The 25,324-nt window shown below is 40.3% G+C and overlaps 1 protein-coding gene across 4 annotated transcripts; it reads left to right on the top strand.

The window, feature by feature from the left end:
• The first annotated feature begins 149 nt into the window (after positions 1–149).
• Positions 150–25,220, top strand: ssuh2rs1 (ssu-2 homolog, related sequence 1). Of its 4 annotated transcripts, XM_020458688.2 has the most exons (13): positions 151–522; positions 733–794; positions 12,001–12,105; positions 12,287–12,362; positions 14,774–14,903; positions 15,356–15,416; positions 15,521–15,642; positions 18,869–18,931; positions 23,413–23,495; positions 23,672–23,764; positions 23,890–23,995; positions 24,116–24,223; positions 24,389–25,220. In XM_020458688.2, the coding sequence occupies exons 1-13, from the start codon at positions 500–502 to the stop codon at positions 24,527–24,529; spliced, it is 1,173 nt and encodes a 390-aa protein (XP_020314277.1). In that variant the 5' UTR covers positions 151–499; the 3' UTR covers positions 24,530–25,220. The 4 variants fall into 4 exon arrangements, with proteins under 4 accessions (XP_020314276.1, XP_020314277.1, XP_020314275.1 ...); XM_020458686.2 differs by having other exon boundaries at positions 155–522; positions 23,890–24,223; XM_031803456.1 differs by lacking the exon at positions 18,869–18,931 and having other exon boundaries at positions 162–522.
• The last annotated feature ends 104 nt before the right edge of the window (positions 25,221–25,324 follow it).

Genomic DNA, 25,324 nt, shown 5'->3' on the forward strand with positions numbered 1-25,324 from the left:
GTATGTCAAATTGAGGACATCTCCCTCAAAATTACTCATTGTAATTGTAAATTGTTTCCCATAAACGCTTCCTGTGTAAGGCACGCATCATCACTGTCACGGGTTGCTGGTTTCTCAAGAAGCTGATCCAAAATCCGCTTCCAGCACCCAAACAATTGTCATTATCATTGTTAGCAAGAAACGTAAACTGATCCAAGATCAGTGTCCCAAATACCACGGAACTTCCTCAACACGAACCTAAACGACGAGATAGGTCATAGCTTAGCCTAAATCGAAATTGTGTCAAGTTATTGTTAAGGGGAAATTGTGTTTTTCATCAGCTTTGTTTTAAAAAAGAGGAAGAGTTGCGAGTCATTGAACCACAGACGAAGGGGATTTTTGTGGATGTGTGTTATGATTTACGATAATCTTACATAAAACACATGCAAGGGTGGGAACCTAAAGGGAACCAACTCTCACTTGCATTATTTCTTTGAATGTTGTGAAAGTTTAGGTGGAAATGGAGAGCACCCCGATTTTAAGGTGAGAACGTCATTTGTGTAAAATTCATGTATGTATGGAGATTGGTATTAGGCCTAGCATATATATACTATACTTTTTCAATATATGAGAGCCAACACAGTCCTCTGTGATGATACAATCAAATGCACCTCTTGATAGAACGTGCAGTCTGTAGCAATTTAAATCTCACATTGCTCTTCTACTTTAACTTTACCTGTTATATCTTCATAGCGGCTATGGGTCTTATGGCACCGCCAATCCTGGATATGCACCAATAGCAGAAGGAAGTCCAGGTAATCTCGTGATTCCATCTCATCGTCTATGTATTATGTTGAATTATTAGCCTATCTACTAGTTGTATTTGCACCTGAAGAATAATAGCCTCTGTCGTGTGAATTCCCACATCATTGTGGGAGTTTTTGAACATTATAAAACGTTATAAAGTATTTGTTTGTAGACCTGATGCTGTAATGATTCAATTTCAAAATGCCATCTGAAGTGCTCTCTGCTGCTGTGAATGATGACGTCGTGTAATTTCAATTCAAAACAAGTAGATTTATTCGTGGGGGGCTTTGCTCGTCAATTACTCTCTGACGGAAGTTCCTAGGGTGCTATATCTAGAATCGGCGTATGCTTCTTTTTATTTATTTTGACACAAAACCCACCACTGGTGTGTGTGGCCAAATAGCTCTATTTTCATGTCATTGGGCCATAGTACCGGCTGGAGTTGTCTAAATAGCATTGGTACTTGGATTGGAACCGGTGCTATGGTCAGATGAGAGGAAAGTAGAGCTCTTTGGCCACGCCCATCAGCGATGAGTCTGGTGTTTAGAAACGGAGGCATATGCAGAAAATGACCACATACCTACTGTAAAATATAGTGTTGGATCTTTGATTTTATGGGGTTATTTTGCTTCCACCTGTCCTGGGGAACTTTAAGGTCAACGGCATAATGAACTTTACCACATACCAGGACATTTTAGCCAAAAACCTGGTTGCCTCTTCCAAGAACTGAAACTTGGCTGGAAGTGGATCTTCCAGCAAGACAATAACCTCAAGCTACATAAAAATCCACAAATATAGGGTAAATTGACCACAAAAATAAACATTTTGCAATGGCCATCTCAGTCATGTATCATGGCGCTGGAGAAGATGGCTGACGTTTTACATGCTCCTAACTAACTGTTTTTTTTTGCATTGTTTGTAACTTATTTTTTAACTTATTCTGTACATAATGTTGCTGCTACTGTCTCTTATGACCGAAAAGAACTTCTGAACATCAGAACAGCGATTACTCACCATGAACTGGCAGAAGCTTTTTTTCCCTTTAACAAGCCCGACGTGAAGGACATACTATTTCCCCAAATCCCGTCATGTGCATGAAATGAGGACAGTGGTCGTGCTGCCTTCTGAGAATTAGTAGGCGATCGAATAAACCCCCACTGCCTTACGTTCTACTAGCTAAAATGCAATCATTGGAAAATAAAATCAACAACCTACGAGGAAAATGAAACTACCAACGGGACATTAAAAAACGAATATCTTATGCTTCACGGAGTCATGGCTGAACGACGACTTTATCAACATACAGCTGGCTGGTTATACACTGTATCGGCAGGATAGAACAGAGTCATTTGGTAAGACAAGACTATGTATATTTGTAAACAACAGCTGGTGCACAAAATCTAAGGAAGTTTATCATGAGATACTCTATCCACCTTGAGAGTTTATCTGTATTTTTCGTAGCGGTCAACATACCATTACATACCAATGCTGGCTCTAAGACCGCACTCAATGAGCTGTATTCCACCATAAGCAAACAGGAAAAAGCTCATCCAGAGGCAGCGCTCCTAGTGGCTGGGGACTTTAATGCAGGGAAACTTAAATCTGTTTTACCAAATTTCTATCCACATGTTAAATGTGCAACCAGAGGGAAAAAAACTCTAGATCACCTTTACTCCACACACAGAGATGTGTACAAAGCTCTCCCTCGCCCTCCATTTGGCAAATCTGACCATAATTATTTTCTCCTGATTCCTGCTTACAAGCTAAAATGAAAGCAGGAAGCACCAGTGACTGTCAATAAAAAAGGTGGTCAGATGAAGCAGATGCTAAGCTACAGGACTGTTTTGCTAGCACATAATGGAATATGTTACGGGATTCTTCCGATGGCATTGAACAGTACACCACAGTAGTCACTGGCTTCATCAATAAGTGCATCGATGACGTTGTCCCCACAGTGACTGTACGTACCCCAACCAGAAGCCATTGATTACAGGCAACATCAGCACTGAGGTAAAGGCTAGAGCTGCCACTTTCAAGGAGCGGGACTCTAACCTGGAAGTTTATAAGAAATCCCGCTATGCCCTCTGACGAACCATCAAACAGGCAAAGCGCCAATACAGGACTGAGATCGAATCGTACTACACCGGCTCCGACGCTCGTCTTATGTGGCAGGGCTTGCAAACCTTTACAGACAACAAGGGGAAGTACAGCCGAGAGCTGCCCAGTGACACGAGCCTACCAGACAAGCTAAACTACTTCTCTGCTCACTTCGAGGCAAATAACATTGAAACATGCATGAGAGCACCAGCTATTCTGGACGACTGTGTGATCACGCTCTCCGTAGCTGATGTGAATAAGACCATTAAACAGGTCAATATTCACAAGGCAGCTGGGCCAAATGGATTACTAGGATGTGTACTGCAAGCATGCACTGACCAACTGGCAAGTGTCTTCACTGACTTTTTCAACCTCTCCCTGTCCGAGTCTGTAATACCAACATGTTTTAAGCAGACCACCATAGGTCCCTGTGCCCAAGAACACTAAGGTAACCTGCCTAAATGACTACTGACCCGTGGCACTCACATCTGTAGCCATGAAGTGCTTTGAAAGGCTGGTCATGGCTCACATCAACACCATTATCCCAGAAACCTTAGACTCACTCCAATTTGCATACTGCCCGAACAGATCATGCAATCTCTATTGCACTCCACACTGCCCTTTCCCACCTGTACAAAAGGAACACCTATGTGAGAATGTTATTCATTGACGACAGCTCAGTGTTCCAACACCATAGTTCCCTCAACACATCACTAAGCTAAGGACCCTGGGGCTAAACACCTCCCTCTGCAACTGGATCCTGGACTTCCTGACGGGCCGCTAGCAGGTGGTAAGGGTAGGTAACAACACATCCGCCACACTGATCTTCAACACGGGGGCCCCTCAGGGGTGCTTGCTCAGTCCCCTCCTTTACTCCCTGTTCACTCATGACTGCACGGCCAGGCCAGGCATGACTCCAACACCATCATAAAATCTGCCGATGACACAACAGTGGTAGTCTCGCTATTGTTATTTTACTGCTGCGCTGTAATTCATTTTATTTCTTATTTTTATTTTTTAAACTGCATTGTTGGTTAGGGGCTTGTAAGTAAGCATTTCACTACACCTGTTGTATTCGGCGTATGTGACTAATAAGATTTGATTGAGTCTCTGGTCTGAGTTTGGGTCGCTTGAATTCCACAGCCTGGTTCCCTTTTTTAGGACAATGTGAACACAAAGCTCCCCAGGTTAGCGTGTCATTATTCCCGCACCACACACTAGACTACTGCAACACTGTTTCTCCTGCCATAACCGCTCACGTTGGTGTCACAAAAGAGATAAGATGATGATGTGCAGGTTTGTGGGAGAGAGAACCGTGCGCTGTTTTTGGATATTTATTAGCGATTCTCAAGGATGCACATAAATACCAAAATATGTGTGGAGTTTTATACTGACATGATGTTCAGATTATTTGTTAATAATGTTATCTATAGGCTAAGAGAGCTTCATAGCTCTTTATTCGATTGTTGGGTTTGAATAGTGTGAGAAGAAAACATTTGATGATAATCATGGCAAATCAAATCAAATCAAATGTATTTATATAGCCCTTCGTACATCAGCTGATATCTCAAAGTGCTGTACAGAAACCCAGCCTAAAACCCCAAACAGCAAGCAATGCAGGTGTAGAAGCACGGTGGCTAGGAAAAACTCCCTAGAAAGGCCAAAACCTTGGAAGAAACCTAGAGAGGAACCAGGCTATGAGGGGTGGCCAGTCCTCTTCTGGCTGTGCCGGGTGGAGATTATAACAGAACATGGCCAAGATGTTCAAATGTTCATAAATGACCAGCATGGTCGAATAATAATAAGAGAACAGTTGAAACTGGAGCAGCAGCACAGTCAGGTGGAAGTTGAAACTGGAGCAGCAGCATGGCCAGGTGGACTGGGGACAGCAAGGAGTCATCATGTCAGGTAGTCCTGACACTCTTAAAGGGCAGTAGCCTACATTGTGTGTACAATTTAAATGATTTAATACAGCATTATTTAATCTGCAGTTATTATTTAGCTATTTATGCTGTTACTATTAACAAATATTATTGGTATCTTCTGATTACAATTATTATGCCTCATTTAAAAAAATCTAAATGCTATCTATTAGCTTACAAAATGTAAGTAGGTATATCTAGCTGTCCGATAGCACGTTCAGATGGAATGGCTTGTCCTGCACTTTGTAAAAACCCAGAGTGCATTACGTGAATGTTGGAAAAAGATATTGGTTCCTTTTTAAACACAGCAATGTGAATGCAAAGAGGACTCAGACCACAATATGTGAAGTGGCAAAATAATTGTCTTTATTCAAAGGCAAGGGCAGTGTCAATACAAAGATAACAGTTATTTTGCAATTTCTTTACCCCGGAGTTCACTTTAAAGAGGACTATATGTGAAAACACCATCTCTCCCAATGTGTTCTCCAATCTCATAAAACATTTTAGAAAAGGGCTCAGTGTCGTTATCGTTGCAAGGGGAAAGTGCTGGTGTATTGAAAACAGGTGTTAAAAAAAATCTCTTTCGCTGACCAATTGTGTTAGTATAAAATAATGTGATATCTCACTATTTGAATGATTTATTTATCTTTATCAAGGGTGCCAAATATTTTGGAGGTGACTATGTTAAATATGTACAATATTGGAAAGTATTTCCAGTGTTAGATTTCAAAACCATCTGGATATAAAGCTATAGAAAAGTAGATATGTATGTGAATTAGTAACCAAAGCAGTAACATTAAAAAATATATATTTCCAAGGGGACCAAGGGGAGGGGGAAAAAAAGTGTACATTTGATAAGAAAGGTCAAGGAACTCACAACACTTGTCTGTAGATCTGTAGCCCATACGGACGAAGTGTAAAGCTATTGAAATTTAGACCTATCACAGGAAATATTTATGTAAAATCAGTTAAATAAATATTACTATGGACAGGGGGAGGTCCAAGACTAAAACTCAAAGGGTTTTAGATGTACACTACTGGTCAAAAGTTTTAGAACACCTACTCATTCAGGAATTTTTCTGTATTTTACTATTTTCTAAATTGTAGAATAATAGTGAAGACATCAAAACTATGAAATAACACATGGAATCATGCAGTAACAAAAAAAAGTGATAAACAAATCAAAATATATTTTATGTTTGAGATTCTTCAAAAGTAGCCACGTTTGCCTTGATGACAGCATTGCACACTCTTGGCATTCTCTCAACCAGCTTCATGAGGTAGTCACCTGGAATGCATTTCAATTAACAGGTGTGCCTAGTTAAAGTTAATTTGTGGAATTTCTTTCCTTCTTTATGTGTTTGAGCCAGTCAGTTGTGTTGTGACAAGGTAGGGGGGTATACAGAAGATAGCCCTATTTGGTAAAAGACCAAATCCATATTATGGCAAGAACAGCTCAAATAAGCAAAGAGAAACGACCGTCATCATTATTTTAAGGCATGAAGGTCAGTCAATGTGGAAAATATCAAGAACTTTGAAAGTTTCTTCAAATGCAGTTGCAAAAACCATCAAGCGATATGATGAAACTGGCTCTCATGAGGACCGCCACGGGAATGGAAGACCCAGAATTACTTCTGCTACAGAGGATAAGTTCATTAGAGTTAGCAGCCTCAGAAATTGCAGCCCAAATACATGCTTCACAGAGTTAAAGTAACAGACACATCTCAAAATCAACTTTTCAGAATAGGCTATGTGCATCAGGCCTTCATGGTCGAATTGCTGCAAAGAAACCAAGAGCTATTTTACCAAGAAGGAGAGTGATGGAGTCAGATGACCTGGGAGCCACAATCCACCGACCTCAACCAAATTGAGATGTTTGGGATGAGTCGGACTGCAGAGTGAAGGAAAAGCAGCCAACGTGCTCAGCATATGTGGGAACTACTTCAAGACTGTTGGAAAAGCATTCCAGGTGAAGCTGGTTGACAGAATGACAAGCGTGTGTAAAGCTGTCATCAAGGCAAAGGGTGGCTATTTGAATAATCTAAAATTGTATTTGTTTAACACTTTTTTGGGGGGGTACTACATAATTCCATATGCGTTATTTCAAAGTTTTGATGTCTTCACTATTATTCTACAATGTAGAAAATAGTAAAAATAAAGAAAAACCCTTGAATGAGTAGGTGTTATAAACGTTTGACTGGTAGTTTATATGCCATTTGAAGTAAAAGCTATTGAAAAATTTGATCTGTACGAGAATGAATAACCACAGCTGTAATGGGAGAAATATTTGTAGAAAATCAAAGGGGAGGAATTTTGAAAACATTATCCATCGCACTTGAAACCCATCATACTTGTCCGTAGATCTATAGCTCATGGACAGTGAAATATTCATTTATAATCTGGGAACTTCAAAATGTGAATTCTAATCTGTGTATCATGGATTAGAGACATCAGTGACATTGCTACAAGTGATTTTAGCTCTATTGGTCATTCAAGTAGGCTACAGTAGGTTGCATACAAGTGAGAATTTTTTTTTTTTAATTTAACCTTTTATCTAACTAACAGTTAAGAACAAATTCTTATTTACAATGACGGCCTACCTCGGCCAAACCCGGACGATGCTGGGCCAATTGTGCGCTGCCCTATGGGACATTGACCTATTTTGGGGGTTTTTGGCTCATATTTTTACATATAATTCATAAGTAATAAACAAGATACTTTTTTAATATAAATGTTGTGGGAAAATACTAAATTGGTTTAAGTATGTAGTTCATAAAAATAAAAATAAATAATCTATAAACACCAGGGATCGGCTGATTGTTCATCCAGACTAAAGGACTTTCATACTTCTTGCGCTTAGTGGAGCAGAGCTATTGTGAAAGAAGTTGTCAAGGAAGCAAATTTGTCTTTATACAGGACTTTCCACTCTCATCTACCATCATCTAATCACGTCAATGCAGAGCTATGTGGAGCTCTCAAAGCCAATTTATGCTTGATCTGAAATGTGGTTGTAGGCTTCATATGGAGGGTGTGATGCAATTGCGGAGCCTCAGGTGGCATACAGAGGTCAAATCAAGCTCAGTACTGCATCCCCATGCACTTCTAAAAAAAAAAGAACAATGTGGAGAGCTCCATAGCTCTGCAGTGACATGATTGGTAGGTGGGGGCGGTACATCCTGTATCAACACAAACTCACTTCCGTTACAACTTCCTTAACAATAGCTCTGCTTTGCTAAGAGCAAAAAGTATGAAATCCCTGTTGTCTGCGGATGCTGCATCCCAGTAAATGCTGTATGGCCACTTCAGTCTTCGGATTGACCATTCAGAGACTTTTAGCATTGTTACAAAATTTTGGAGGAGGAGCTCAATTTGGCCTCAGAATGAAATTTCATCACACCCACTATAGTCTTTATGGAGCCTCCGACCACGTTTCAAGCATAAACTGGCTTGTAAATCACATTTTGACAACCAAACAGAAGGGAGAAGAAAATAAGCTGTAACTTGCTCTCGATCGCCATCTGATTCTAGATATATCATCCTAGTACCTTGATGAACTAACTCGAGTATCAAACCAATATACAAACTGAAAACAAATGTACTACAGTACATTACGGAATGGGTGCTCCTGCCACACAATTCACTTTTTGACAGCTGAAACCGCAGCTCGGTCTTATAGTTTGAATAAATGTTCTCCCAGGATGAAGTAGACAATCGTTAAATTATCTGCAAATCAATATTTTGAGTATGGACAATACTTTGGAGAGAGGCTAATCAGTCAATGTGCCTTCAAATATGTACAGTGGCAAGAAAAGGTATGTGAACCCTTTTGGAATTATCTGGATTTCCACATAAATTGGTCATAAAATGTGATCTGATCTTCATCTAAATCACAACAGACAAAGACAGTCTGCTTAAACTAATAATATACACACACACACACACGTATTTTTCTTGTTTATATTGAATACATCATTTAAACATTCACAGTGTAGGTTGGAAAAATAATGTGAACCCCTAGGCTAATGACTTCTCTAAAACCTAATTGGAGTCAGCTAATGTGTAGTCCCATCAATGAGACGAGATTGGAGATGTTAGTTAGAGCTGCCCAGCCCTTTAAAAAATTCACAAAATGTGAGTTTACTATTCACAAGAAGCATTGTCTGACGTGAACCATGCCTTGAACAAAAGAGATCTCAGAAGACCCAATATTAAGAAATGTTGACTTGCATAAAGCTGGAAAGGGTTAGAGAAGTATCTCTCAAAGCCTTGATGTTCATCACGGTAAGACAAATTGTCAATAAATGGAGAAAGTTCAGCGCTGTTGCTACTCTCCCTAGGAGTGGCCGTCCTGCAAAGATGACTGCAAGAGCACCGCGCCTAATGCCCAATGAGGTTAAGAAGAATCCTAGAGTGTCAGCTAAAGACTTACAGAAATCTCTGGAACATGCTAAGATCTCTGTTGAAGAGTTTACGATGCTTAAAACACGTAACAAGAATGGTGTTCATAGGAGGACACTGAAGAAGCCACTGCTGTCCAGAAAAAACATTGCTATACATCTGAAGTTTGTAAAATAGCATCTGGATGTTTCACAGTGCTACTGGCAAAATATTATTTGGACAGATTAAACTGAAGTTGAGTTGCTTGGAGGGAACACAACACTGTGTGGAGAAAAAATGCACAGCACACTAACATCAAAACCTCTACCTCTAGTATGGTGGAGGGAGCTTCATGGTTTGGGGCTGCATTGCTGCCTCAGGGCCTGGACAGCTTACAATCATCGACGGAAAAATGAATTCCCAAGTTTATCAATACATTTTGTAGGAGAATGTAAGGCTATCTGTCCACCAATTGAAGCTCAACAGAAGTTGGGTGATGCAACAGGACCACGACCTAAAACACAGAAGTAAATCAACAACAGAATGGCTTCAACAGAAGAAAATACGCCTTCTGGAGTGGCCCAGTCAGAGTCCTGATCTCAACCTGATTGAGATGCTGTGGCATGACATCAAGAGAGCAGTTCACACCAGACATCCCAAGAATATTGCTGAACTGAAACAGTTTTGTAAATAGGAAAGGTTCAAAATTCCTCCTGACCATTGTGCAGGTCTGATCCGCAACTACAGAAAACATTTGGTTGAGATTATTGCTGCCAAAGGAGGGTCAACCAGTTATTAAATCCAAGGGTTCACATACTTTTCCCCACCCTGCACTGTGAATGTTTACACGGTGTGTTCAATAAAGACATGAAAACATATAATTGTTTGTGTTATTAGTTTAAGCAGACTGTTTGTCTATTGTTGTGATTTAGATGAAGCTCAGATCAAATTGTATGACCAATTCATGCAGAAGTACAGGTAATTCCAAAGGGTTCACATACTTTTTCTTGCCACTGTATGTATGCTACCTTTTCAACTGTGTCAGAGTGTCACCTAGGAAACAGGTAACAATGTTGTGATGTTCTAAATTTTATTTTGTAGCAACCAATACGTTTGTATGAGGTCTACAACAACTAGGTTTTTCCCCCACCTTTATGCTCTGTCAATGCGGATCAGGGGTCAATTTGATGTTTAGTTCAATAGTCTGGCATGGGGCCACACCAGTAGATATTTTAAGTGAGGTTTTATCATTATTTTAAGCAGTGCTTGATTTGGGCTGGAGCTGTCTGGAACGCAATACCGGCGCTTCTAATTTTTGGAGAATTGAGTGCCAGCTCCTCTATAAAAACAAAGTAGCCTATAGCTATACACACCGTGGCAAACAAAACTTGATTAAGGCGGGGTCTTCATTGAACAGAAATGGAGAGTGGGCATTCATTTCCTGATTCCGATTTGTTCATGTTTATTTGCCTTTAGTCTGTGAATCTGTGAGTGACAGTAGACTTGTCGAGATTGCGCAGATTGAAAATGTCCCAGCTTGAATAGCATGGTGCGCTGTTTCAAATTGTCAAACGAGGGAGGTCATGGAAATTAGTTTAATAATTGTTTTTAATGTAATTCATAAAAGCATACTTCTAAATATGATCAATCAATTATAAAACTGCATATAAGCAATTATCGGAATGGCCCTTCATTGCATGTCCGAGTATGCTCCGTGTACGCCTTTGCCGGAGAAGAGTGCGACATTTCAGCAGCAGGTATAAAATAATGACAGACAAACTAGATCGCCAACTCAAAACATAACTTGTAGCAGTTATCTCGCTAGGTAGCTATAGCTAACTAAGCATTTATTTCGTCGTTGCCTTTCCACCGGCACTGTAGAGCCTAACTAAATCTGCACCGTTGGAAAGCTGGCGTTCCCCTCTATTAATTAAACGGTAGCCATGTAATTACGACAACGTAAAAATATAATTAAGAATAGCCTAATGACAATTAGCTTCCTGTGCATAGATCTCCCCTGAAACATTCATATTTGAGCCTTAAATGTAAACATGTCTAGTTGGATACCTTTCTTTGAAGTAGCCTAATTTATCAATTTTGGTCCCTGATTTATTGAATGAGGGAATACTTTTATAAAGACTAAAGTACTTGGTTGTAATGTTGAAAAAGCCATGTCTGCACACCCAGGAGCTCTCCAGATGGAGGGTTGGCAACATGTGACTTACAATGCAGCTTTGTGTGGGGGCCTAAGTGCCTTGATCAAGGGCACAACGGCAGGTGGTAGGTCTACATGGGATCAGACACCGCAGTTTCCCAGTGTCAATAATGCTTACTTTTTCACATAGGCTATAATAGTAATGGACATTTGGTTGAAAGTCATGGGAAAAGTGTATAAACCATTAACAGTGAATAATCATAATAGCATAATGTCATTTGTGAATTTCGGTGAACAAAGTCTAATCGACTGTCTTGGAAAAAGACAGCTCCTGCACTTCTTCCATCCCAAGTCAAGCACTGATTTTTAAGAGATTTAAGCTGGTTCAAATGACCACAGTTATATGTAAGTGTCTCTTCACCAGGGCAGCGGGACAATTCGAATTAAAGGCAGTCAATTCAGGAAGTGAACTTTAAATAAATCTAAATGAGAAAAAAAACAGCATCTTTTCAATAACTTCTCGGTAAGCTTTTCAAAAAAAAATCTAAATTTTTTGGAATTTTTAATTGAAATCACTTCCTGAATCAACTGCCTTCAATTCAAATGGACCCCAGACCTGCTCTTCACTCCTGAATCTGAACTGGTTTGTATTTTCTTTCTCAGCAATGTTTGCCCCGCCTGTGTGCGACTTCCACGGCCCTAGCGCTCCTCCAGCCAGTATGTTTGACACCGTGCCAGGATATGAAGGGACGGTGGCCGGGGGTGAAGGTATGTGACCTGAGATCCATGGTCCTATGTTTCCTGCCAGTGATATTTCGTTTTATTAGCAAACAAGTCACGTACCACACCAGCGCTGTTCCTTATGGTTGGAAATTCCATATAGAGTAATAACTCCCTAATAACAAACATGTTGAAAGCCCTTCTCATTATGTTTGACTGTTTACTGTAGGTGGATACCTGCCCCCTCCTATGCCATCTTACCCAGCCCCTCAGCCCCAGCCTGGTCCCGCACAATCAAACTGGAAGTAGGTGTAAAATACAATTGCCATAATTTTGTCTCGTCATACATATTTTTCTGCATAGCTGTCCTTGCAAACTACACAGGACACACACACACATGCATATTGACATACATACATACATACATACATACATCGAGTTGAAGTCGGAAGTTTACATACACTTAGGTTGGAGTCATTAACTTGTTTTTCAACCACTCCACAAATTTCTTGTTAATAAACTATAGTTTGGCAAGTCGGTTAGGACATCTACTTTGTGCATGACACAAGTAATTTTTCCAACGATTGTTTATAGACAGATTATTTCACTTATAATTCACTGTATCACAATTCCAATGGGTCAGAAGATTACATACACTAAGATGCCTTTAAAATTCCAGAAAATGATATCATGGCTTTAGAAGCTTCTGATAGGCTAATTGACATAATTTGAGTCAATTGGAGGTGTACCTGTGGATGTATTTCAAGGCCTACCTTCAAACTCAGTGCCTCTTTGCTTGACATCATGGGAAAATCAAATGAAATCAGCCAAGACCTCAGAAAAACATTTGTAGATCTCCACAAGTCTGGTTCATCCTTGGGAGCAATTTCCAAATGCCTGAAGGTACCATGTTCATCTGTACAAACAATAGTATGCATGTATAAACACCATGGGACCACGCAGCAGTCATACCACTCAGGAAATAGACGCGCTCTGTCTCCTAGAGATGAACGTACTTGTGTGAAAAGTGTAAATCAATCCCAGAACAACAGCAAAGAACCTTGTGAAGATGCTGGAGGAAACGGGTACAAAAGTATTTATATCAACAGTAAAACGAGTCCTATATCGACATAACCTGAAAGGCCGACTCAGCAAGGAAAAAGAGACTGCTCCAAAACCGTTTGCAACTGCAAAAGGGAACAAAGATTGTACTTTTTGGAGAAATGTCCTCTGGTCTGATGAAACAACAATAGAACTGTTTGGCCATAATGACCATCGTTATGTTTTGAGGACAAAAGGGGAGGCTTTCAAGCCTAAGAATACCATCCCAACCGTGAAGCATGGGGGTGGCAGCATCATGTTGTGGGGGTGCTTTGCTGCAGGAGGGACTGGTGCACTTCACAAAATAGATGGCATCATGGAAAATTATGTGGATATATTGAAGCAACATCTCAAGACATCAGTCAGGAAGTTAAAGCTTGGTCACAAATGGGTCTTCCAAATGAACAATGACCCCAAGCATACTTCCAAAGTTGTGGCAAAATGGCTTAAGGACAACAAAATCAAGGTGTTGGAGTGGCCATCACAAAGCCCTGACCTCAATCTTATCGAAAATTTGTGGGCAGAACTGAAAAAGCATGTGCAAGCAAGGAGGCCTACAAACCTGACTCAGTTACACCAGCTCTGTGAGGAGGAATGGGTCAAAATTCACCCATTGTGGGAAGCTTGTGGAAGGCTACCCAAACATTTGACCCAACTTAAACAATTTAAAGGCAATGCTACTAAATACTAATTGAGTGTATGTAAACTTCAGGAATTGTGAAAAACTTGGTATATGTTCCATTTTTAATACATTGACAAAAATGTTATAAAAAAACTGTTTTTGCATAGTCGTTATGGGGTATTGTGTGTAGATTGAAGTTTTTTTTAAATGTAATCATTTTTAGAATAAGGCTAACAAAATATGAGAAAGTCCATGTCTGAATACTTTCTGAATGCACTGTATGCTGCTGCTGCTTCTCTCTGTTCATAATCCATGCATTGTCACTTTACCACTCGACTGACCCGTACTAACCTTTACCTCGACTAACCCGTACCCCTGAACATTGACTCGGTACCGGTACCCATTGTATAGAGCTTCATAATTGTTATTTCATTGTGTTTTTATTTTTCCTTTAGTTTATTTTACCCATTTTTCTTTTTTAAAAGTCTGCATTGTTGGTTAAGGGCTCGTAAGTATGCATTTCACGGTAAGGTCTACACCTGTTGTATTTGGCATGTGACAAATAACGATTGATCTGATCAGCAATGATTCTTATCGGAGTTGACCCTTGTATTTTATGTTTGCACTATCTCTGCACACTCACAGGACAAAACACACACATTTATACTGACTCTGCACACACACTAACATACAATCATAATTTACGCTGCTGATACTCTGTTTATCATATGTCTTGATGCCTAGTCACCTGACCCCTATACATATCTACCTCTATGACTCCAGTATCCCTGCACATTGTAATATGGTTTTGGAACTGACCCTGTTTATAGCTTATTACTTTCTTGAACTTCAAACTTGAAAACAGGTTTATCTTAAGTGGTGCTGTACTTACTTAACTAGACTACCCGTGATGACAGTTGAACTGAGACTCAATGTGTACACTTTCAATTGTGTAGTTGTCTGACAAATATGTGGTTGTTTTATCCTCCACAGTATCCCATCTATCACCGAAGACACTGCCCGGGAGGCCTTTAGCCAGTATGCCTCCAGTAAGTGCTGTTACAGTTCAGCACCAGTTAAGGATGGCGTGATAACCAACATGGAGGCATACAATACATATAGGGTAAGATTCATGTTTTTACTCTGCCCTTTCTGAAAATTGAAGGGTCTTACTGTTAGGCTTTTCTGTTTTTTTTTCTTCTCCTGCGCTTCAACTTCCTGTTATAATCGCACTTTTCAGATATTTACAGAATTGATGACCTGAGTGAGGGACAAATGAAAACTATTATTCTGTGAATATTTGATCTTGAGTGTTAATGTTGAATATTGACAGCTGTTTAGTTTGGGGTCGAAACTGACTACCTGTGGCCATCTATAATTGCACCCCATGCTCCCCTTTTTAAAAGGAGTCCCTTTATTTTGATAAAAGAGTGACAGGCCCAAACCAGAGAATGTGAAAAATATACACTAGATGGCACTAAAGTTTCAAATATAATGTATGTATCACCAACAGTGAAGGAAGGAATTACTCAACTCTTTGTAATATAATATTCCTTCTTTTTTTTGCATTCTCAGTATCGCCTAGAAACCTTTAATGAGTCAAGAACCACTGAATGGAGTCAGCAGCCATACAATGGTAACTAATATTGGTGATTCAAATGACCCTATTTAAATGTTCCGTTCCACTGTAGTATCTGCATTTATTTAGATCTTATATTTGTATTATTTTCTTTGGTTTAGGTCAGCCAGTGGATGCCTATACCCAATCACCCCCTGGGCCCTGGGATATCCCTGCCAAAGCCCCCACCTTTTTTCAGGATGACAAACAGGTCATCAAAGTTCCCAACACCTCATCTGTCAAGGTATCTATTTCTCTGTTGATTAAAGCATGACAGAAAATATACAGAAAAAATATATGTTACAGTACCAGTCAAAAGTTTGGACACACCTACTCATTCAAGGGTTTTTCTTTATTATTGACTATTTTCTACATTGTAGAATAATAGTGAAGACATCAAAACTATGAAATAACACATATGGAATCATGTCGTAATCAAACAATTATTAAACAAATCAAAATGTATTTAATAGTTTAGATTCTTCAAAGTAGCCACCCTTTGCCTTGATGACACCTTTGCACAATCTTGGCATTCTCTCAACCAGCTTTTCTGGTTTCTCTTCTTAATTGGGTTGATGGTGGGTGTTTGTGGAGGCCAGGTTATCTGATGTGGCACTAAATCACTTTTCTTCTTGGTCAAATAGCCCTAACACAGCCTGGAGGTGTGTTTTGGGTCGTTGTCCTGTTGAAAAGAAAATGACAGTCCCACGAAGCACAAACCAGATGGGATGGCGTATCGATGCAGAATGCTGTGGTAGCCATGGTGGTTAAGTGTGCCTTGAATTCTAAATAAATCACAGACAGTGTCACCAGCAAAGCACCGTCACATCTCCTTCTCCATGGTGGGAACTACACATGCGGAGATTGTCTGTTCACCTACTCTGCGTCTCACAAAGACATGGCGGTTGGGAACCAGAAATCTCAAATTTGGACTCATCAGACCAAAGGACAGATTTCCACCGGTCTAATGTCCATTGCTCGTGTTTCTTGGCCCAAGCAAGTCTCTTCTTATTTGTATCCTTTAGTAGTGGTTTCTTTACAGCAATTCGATCATGAAGGCCTGATTTCACGCAGTCTCCTCTGAACAGCTGATGTTGAGATGTCTGTTACTTGAACTCTTATTTGGGCTGCAATCTGAGGTGCTGTTAACTCTAATGAACTTATCCTCTGCAGCAGAGGCAAATCTGGGTCTTCCTTTCCTGTGTTGTCGTCATGACAGCCAGTTTCATCATAGTGCTTGAAGGTTTTTGTGACTGCACTTGAAGAAACGTTCAACTTTCTTGACATTTTCTGCATTGACTGACCTTCATGTCTTGAAGGACTGTTCATCTTTTTGCTTATTTGAGCTGTTTTTGCCATAAAATGGACTTGGTCTTTTACCAAATAGGTCTATTTTCTGTATACAACCTCTACCTTGTCACAACACAACTGATTGGCTCAAACACATTAAGAAGGAAAGGAATTCCACAAATGAACTTGAAATGCATTCCAGGTGACTACCTCATGAAGCTGGTTGAGAGAATGCCAAGAGTGTGCAAAGCTGTCAAGGCAAAGCGTGGCTATTTTGAAGAATCTCAAATATAAAATATATTTTGATTTGTTTAGCACTTTTTTGGTTACTACATGATTCCATATTTCATAGTTTTGATGTCTTCAGAAGTATTCTACATTGTAAAAAAAATAAAAATACCCTTGAATGAGTAGGTGTGTCCAAACGTTTGACTGGTCCTGCATATAAAGTTGAAGTAGAAAGTTTACATACACATTAGCCAAATACATTTCAACTCAGATTTTCACAATTCCTGACATTTTAATCCTAGTAAAAATCAGAATCAGAAAAATAGTAGAGAGAATTATTTATTTCAGCTTTTATTTCTTTCTTTCATCACATTCCCAGTGGGTCAGAAGTTTACATACACTCAATTCGTATTTGGTAGCATTGCCTTTAAATTGTTTAACTTGGGTCAAACATTTTGAGTAGCCTTCCACAAGCTTCCCACAATAATTTGGGGGAATTTTGGTCCAGTCCTCCTGACAGAGCTGGTGTAACTGAATCAGGTTTGTAGGCCTCCTTGCTTGCACACACTTTTTCAGTTCTGCCCACACATTTTCTATGGGATTGAGGTCAGGGCTTTGTGATGGCCACTCCAATACCTTGACTTTGATGTCCTTAAGCCAATTTGCCACCACTTTGGAAGTATGTTTGGGGTCATTATCCATTTGGAAGACCCATTTGTGACCAAGCTTTAACTTCCTGACTGATGTCTTGAGATGTTGCTTCAATATATCCACATAATTTTCCATGATGCCATCTATTTTGTGAAGTGCACCAGTCCCTCCTGCAGCAAAGCACCCCCACAACATGATGCTGCCACCTCCATGCTTCATGGTTGGGATGGTGTTCTTCGGCTTGCAAGCCTCCCCCTTTTTCCTCTAAACATAACATTATTATGGCCAAACAGTTATATTTTCGTTTCATCAGACCAGAGGACATTTCTCCAAAAAGTACGATCTTTGTCCCCATTTGCAGTTGCAAACCGTAGTCTGTCTTTTTTTATAGTGGTTTTGGAGCATTGGCTTCTTCCTTGCTGGGCAGCCTTTCAGGTTATGTCGATAAAGAACTCATTTCACTGTGGGTATAGATACTTTTGTACCTGTTTCCTCCATTATCTTCACAAGGTCCTTTGCTGTTGTTCTGGGATTGAGTTGCACATTTTTCACCGAAATACGTTCATCTCTAGGACACAGAACGCGTCTCCTTCCTGAGCGGTATGACAGCTGCGTGGTCCCATGGTGTTTATACTTGCGTACTATTGTTTGTACAGATGAACATGGTACCTTCAGGCGTTTGGAAATTGCTCCCAAGGATGAACCAGACTTGTGGAGATCTACAAAAAATAATTCTGATGTCTTGGCTGATTTCTTTAGCTTTTCCCATGATGTCAAGCAAAGAGGCACTGAGTTTGAAGGTACGCCTTGAAATACATCCACAAGTACACCTCCAATAGGCTAATTGACATAATTTGAGTCAATCAGAAGCTTCTAAAGCCATAATTTTCTGGAATTTTCCAAGCTGTTTAAAGGCACAGTCAACTTAGTGTATATAAACGTTGACCCACTGGAATTGTGATACAGTGAAATAATCTGTCTGTAAACAATTTTTGGCAAAATTACTTGTGTCATGCACAAAGTAGATGTCCTAACCAACTTGCCAAAACTATAGTTTGTTAACAAGAAATGTGTGGAGTAGTTGATAAAGAGAGTTTTAAAGACTCCAACCTAAGTGTATGTAAACTTCTGACTTCAACTGTATGAAGTTATCTGATGCCTGTCGTCCGCATTGGAAATACACAGTATTTTCCTAACACATCGTACCATTTGAATTTATTTTGTATAACCTGTTCTGAATACAATATTAATGTCTGAAATGATTAAATATGCCTTTTTATAAACTGTAATTTCATCAATAGAACTGTCATACCTGTTTGGGGATGGGAAGAACTCCCTGCAATGAATGTGCCGGAGTTGGTAATGTAAGTGTCAATATTAAGTTAAATAAAAAGTATGAGGTGGCGCACGCACACCTCACCAATAAATCCACTATAATTGAGAATTTCAATAAGCATTTTTCTACGTCTGGCCGTGCTTTCCACCTGGCTACCCCTACCCCGGTCTACAGCTCTGCACTCCCCACAGCAACTCACTCAAGCCTTCCTGATTTCTCCTTCACCCAAATCCAGTCAGCTGATGTTCTAAAAGAGCTGCAAAATCTGGACCCCTACAAATCAGCCGGGCTAGACAATCTGGACCCTCTCTCTCTCTAAAATGACCTGCCGAAATTGTTGCAACCCCTATCACTAGCCTGTTCAACCTCTCTTTCGTATCGTCTGAGATTCCCAAAGATTGGGAAGCTGCCGCGGGAGACACTCTAGACCCTAACTGCTACAGACCTATATCTAATCTTCCCTGCCTTTCTAAGGTCTTCGAAAGCCAAGTTAACAAACAAATTACCGATCATTTTGAATCCCACCATACCTTCTCCGCTATGCAATCTGGTTTCAGAGCTGGTCATGGGTGCACCTCAGCCACGCTCAAGGTCCTAAATGATATCATAACTGTCATGGATAAAAGACATTACTGTGCAGCCGTATTCATCGACCTGGCCATGGCTTTCGACTCTGTCAATCACCACATTCTTATTGGCAGACTCAACAACCTTGGTTTCTTAAATGACTGCCTCGCCTGGTTTACCAACTACTTCTCTGATAGAGTTCAGTGTGTCAAATCGGAGGGCCTGTTGTCCGGACCTCTGGCAGTCTATAGGGGTGCCACAGGGTTCAATCCTCGGGCCGACTCTCTTCTCTGTATACATCAATGATGTTGCTCTTGCTGCTTGTGATTTTCTGATCCACCTTCACGCAGACGACACCATTCTGTATAATTCTGGCCTTTCTTTGGACACTGTGTTAACTAACCTCCAGACGAGCTTCAATGCCATACAACTCTCCTTCCGTGGCTTCCAACTGCTCTTAAATGCAAGAAAAACTAAATGCATGCTCTTCAACCGATCACTGCCCACACCTGCCCGCTCGTCTAGCATCACTACTCTGGACGGCTCTGACTTAGAATATGTGGATAACTTCAAATACCTTGGTGTCTGGTTCGACTGTAAACTCTCCTTCCAGACTCTCCATCTCTAATCCAAAATTAAATCTATAATCGGCTTCCTATTTCGCAACAAAGCATCCTTCACTCATACTGCCAAACATACCCTCGTAAAAAACTGAACATCCTACCGATCCTCAACTTTGGCGATGTCATTTAGAAAATAGCCTCCAACACTCTACTCAACAAATTGGATGCAGTCTATCACAGTGCCATCCGTTTTGTCACCAAAGCCCCATATACTACCCACCACTGCGACCTGTACGCTCTCGTTGGCTGGCCCTCGCTTCACTCTTGTCGCCAAACCCACTGGCTCCAGCTCATCTACAAGTCTCTGCTAGGTAAAGATCCACCTTATCTCAGCTCGCTGGTCACCATAGCAGCACCCACTCGTAGCACGCGCTCCAGCAGGTATATCTCACTGGTCACCCCCAAAGCCAATTCTTCATCTGGCCGCCTTTCCTTCCAGTTGTCTGCTGCCAATGACTGGAACGAACTGCAAAAATCACTGACGCTGGAGACTAATATCTCCCTCACTAGCTTTACTCACCAGCTGTCAGCACAGCTCACAGATCACTGCACCTGTACATAGCCAATCTGCCCATCAAACTACCTCATCCCCATACTGTATTTATTTATCTTGCTCCTTTGCACCCCAGTATCTCTACTTGCACAGTCATCTTCTGCACATCTACCATTCCAGTGTTTAATTGCTATATTGTAATTACTTTAGCCACCATGGCCTATTTATTGCCTTGACTCCCTTATCTTACCTCATTTGCACTCACTGTATATAGACTTTTTTTTTCTTCTACTGTATTATTGACTATGTTTCTTTATTCCATGTGTAACTTTGTTGTTGTATGTGTCGAACTGCTATGCTTTATCTTGGCCAAGTCACAGTTGCAAATGAGAACTTGTTCTCAACTAGCCTACCTGGTTAAATAAAGGTGAAATAAATAAAAATGTTGGTGAAGGTGCTTACTAACAGTGAGTAAACTATAGGCTATAAAAAATTATAATAAAGGGAGTCCCACACTCTATACAAACTCCTAGTAATTTAATGGGTAAACCACCAACGATTCGGCATCACTGTGCATTCTTCAGGTTGATGTCATGAATGCTTGAACCAGGTTATGTAGACAAACATTGCAATTAGTGCAACCAATGACCAATAGTGAGGGATGTCATACACTAGATGACCAAAAGTATATGGATAGTGGACACCTGCTTGTCGAACATCTCATTCCAAAATCATGGGCATTAATATGGAGTTGGTCCCGCCTTTGCTGCTCTAACAAAAACAAAAACATCCTAAACTCTTCTGGGAAGGCTTTCCACTAGATGTTGGGACTTTCTTCCATTCAGCCACAAGAGCATTAGTGAAGTCGGGAACTTATGTTGGGTTGTTTATGCCTTGCTCGCAGTCGGCATTCCAATTCGATGGGGTTGAGATCAGGGCTCTGTGTAGGCCAGTCAAGTTCAACCACACCAATCTTGACAAACTATTTCTGTATGGACTTCGCTTTGTGCACGGGGGCATTTTCATGCTGAAACAGGAAAGGGCCTTACTGAAACTGTTGCCACAAAGCCATATAGTGTAACTGTTAAAATAATAGTAAAACATAATTTGATATTGTACATAGTATTATCATCAGTATACATTATTTTAATTTCATATACATATTTCATTGTTTTCATTTAATCTTTGTTACATGTAATCTTTTGGTTCAACTGTAATGCACAATTAGTATTATCAACAAAGGGAACATCTTGGGTTTCACGCTGATAAACTGTAGAAAGAATATGTTAATTTAGCAGAATTGTTCATTAAAAATGGGACTAATTCATAAAAATGGGCCTGAGGTCAAAGTCAATTTTCAGACCACTAGGGGTCAGTGTTTTTAGAGAGGAGATCCAGTAGGCATCACTCTCCTTTTGTCTTGCATGAGAACACCCCTAAGGATTTTTCAGCCTGGGTGTCTGAAAATATATATTTTTGTAGTGCTGTTAAACGGCATATGAGCCACATTTGTAGATCCCAAGAGTGTCTAAGTGGGCTCGGGGCAGGTCAGATCTCACTAGGCTGTCCCCAATATTGCTGCCATGCTTGTACCAGTGGGGGTTCATTGAATAGGTGTGCAATTCTTTTGTCTGATTGCAGAATATGACAATGCTTTTTCAGGTTTTCTTTTATCTTAACACTTGGTGATACTTAGACCAAAAGACTGTTGCGTTTTGTTTTTCTTCTTTGGTTTTGTTTTTAGAAATTTTGACTGTTGAGGGGCCTCCCGAGTGGCGCAGTGGTCTATGCAGTGCCTAGAGATTCTAGGCTCGAGTCCAGGCTCTGTCATAGCCAGCCGCGACCGGGAGACCCATGGGGCTGTGCACAATTGGCCCAGCACAATAAGCATCATCATAATTTTTTAGAGCCTTTCTATGGAAGAGATACATAGATGTTTTTTTGTGCTCTGGGAAGGATTCATTCTAAATTAATTCCAAACGTGGGTAAATGAGATTACTGAATATCTCAATTGCACCCTGCAGACTGATAAGAGAAAAATAAACTATCTGGAACATCAAAGAGAATGATGCATTACATACAAAGCCCACAGACCGCAACACCCTGCTACGCGTGGAGAGTATGCATCCCCTTCCCATGAAGAATGGTTTACCATATAGCCAGTTGTGCAGGATTAAAACACATCTTTGGCCAACAGTCAGATTATTATTTTATATTTTTTCCCTATTTCATGGTATCCTCATTTTTAGGTACAGTCTTGTCTCATCGCAACTCCCGTACAATGACCGCTTAACCCAGAAGCCAGCCGCACCAATGTGTCGGGGGAAACACTGAACACCTGGCAACTGTGTCAGCATGCACTGCGCCCGGCCCGCCACAGGAGTCGCTAGTGCGCGATGGGACAAGTACATCCCTGCCGGCCAAACCCTCCCCTAACCCGGACGACGCTGGGTCAATTGTGCGCCGCCCCATGGGTCTTCCGGTTGCGGCCGGCTGCAACAGAGCCTGGACTCTAACCAGGATCTCTAGTGGACTCTTTAAAAAAAAACGACAATATTAAGTTACGATAATTCACAGTTGCATTGCAGCCTTGGTAACAATGAAAAAAAAAAAAAGAAGATAATTCAATATTTTGACTACTGAATTAACTGCACCTTCACATTAACTAAACTACTAGTTACTTTCAGTTTGAATGAATGTGATTCTCTCTTTGTTCATTCTAACTGTCACGAACAATAGCCTAAATAATTAATCTGTGGTGTTGTCACTTGGTGCTCTATAAAGTGTGTCAGCTGTGTTATTTCCTTGTTTTATCATCGCTTCCAGAAAATCTGCTGGGTGTGCAATGGAGCTGGTAACCGTAGTAGTGGTGATCGATGCCATCATTGCCAAGGGAGGGGAAGGGTCAAGTAAGTGTGTTATGCACTCTATTTATCAGCTTTTAAACACAGGTCATTTAAAATCAAATAAAATATGGGGAAAATAAATTGTGTGTAGCTATAGTACAGTGTTTGTATTTCAGTAATTTCCCTATGGCCTCTCAGGGACTTGGGTGGTGTGGTTGACCTGTTGTTTATCTCATCAGTTGCAGCCATTGTCATGGTCAAGGGTCAAGGGAGTGTAAGACCTGTAAAGGCAAACGACAGCTTTTGGTCTTCATCAACCTCAAGGTTATATGGTGAGTGAGTGCTGGTGTTATCTGTAGATATCTGCTTCCTTTGTATGATTTAACTAGAAGATTTGTTGATTGCTTATCTTCAACTTTAACTTAATTTCCTCAAATTCTGTATCCATACTTACTAGGACTAATAATCTTGACGACTACATTGTGGAACAGTCGAGTGGTTTGCATGTGGTCAACCTGAGCAAGGTGTCCGGGCAGGAAATGTTTAGGGACGCTCAGTACATGGTAAAAACAAAAGTCATATTTTTATGGGAATATGACATCAGTCTGCATGAAATGAAGATATTTGGTGATGTATGTGAGACAGTGGGTTTTTCCTATCAGTTTTTATCCTCTGTCGTGCAGGTTTACCCAGTGATGGGGTTCCCAGACTCTAATGTGGTGCGTGCTGCAGAGCGTTTAGTGAGGGAGCACCAAGCCAGGTTCTCTCAGACCTCACGCATTCTACAACAGGTACAGACATTTTTTCCCACACCTCATGATTCAAATAACAACAAGTATCTTATTATGCTGGAAGATTGTTTGTGCATTTGCTTGTTCTAAGTTGAAAAGGTTTGTCATGGTATTTGTCTTATTTTAATAACAGAATCCTCTCTCGCACTCGCTCTCCCTTTGCAGCGCCAGACCATTGAGTTGATTCCTGTCACCAAGGTGACCTACAAATGGAAGGGAGACTCACACATTTACTTTGTCTATGGAAATGAGTTCAAAGTCAGCGCTGATAACTACCCAGCTACCTGTTGCTGCACAGTAATGTAACCCAGATTTGCTTCAGAGGAAGACATTGCTTTGATTATATTGAATATGACTCTGTGTTCTAAAGAATGTGATTATAAAGGAGTTTGTGGTTGGCAGACTGTCAATCAGGCAATTTGTTATGTCATTAAACAAATGCATTAATTTTTGGAATATTTGTATTTTCTACTTGCAAAAAACCCCACACTTTTTGTGAAATAGACATGGATGTAATACAATTTCCACAGGAGTCATTGGGGACCACACAGGCCCTAGGATGAACCTACTGGGCACACACTGGTTGAATCAATGTTGTTTCCACATATTTTCAATGAAATTGAACCAACGTGGAATAAACGTCTGTGCCCAGTGGGAATAAGTGAAGATGGAAGACTGGCTGTAATGTATAATGTACTGAAACCTATGCATTGCGCTATGTGATAGTTCTGTCATTTGTGAACATGTCTGCTAATTTGTACTCTTTTTCATGAATGTATACAACAAATATCTGTGTGATTGATGTTCAATGGAAGGCTGAATATCATTCCCATTGTATGTTATACTATTTTCTTCTAGATATGTCACCTTACAAAACAGAAATATGAACATTGATACAATTGAATGAAATAACCACATTTGGGGAATAACCGGACATATCTTGAGTGTTTTCTAATCCATTAATATTTGTTGTATAAATAAAGGATTTCATACTGTGTTTTGTGATGATCAAATCTTGTTTTCTCGGCCCTGTTTCCGTCATAAAAAATCGACAGTCGGCGCTAAACTTTGACGTGTAAACGGTCGTCATTGGTTAGCACA

Source organism: Oncorhynchus kisutch, linkage group LG24 (genome assembly GCF_002021735.2).
Source record: "Oncorhynchus kisutch isolate 150728-3 linkage group LG24, Okis_V2, whole genome shotgun sequence".
Classification (NCBI taxonomy): Eukaryota; Metazoa; Chordata; class Actinopteri; order Salmoniformes; family Salmonidae; genus Oncorhynchus; species Oncorhynchus kisutch.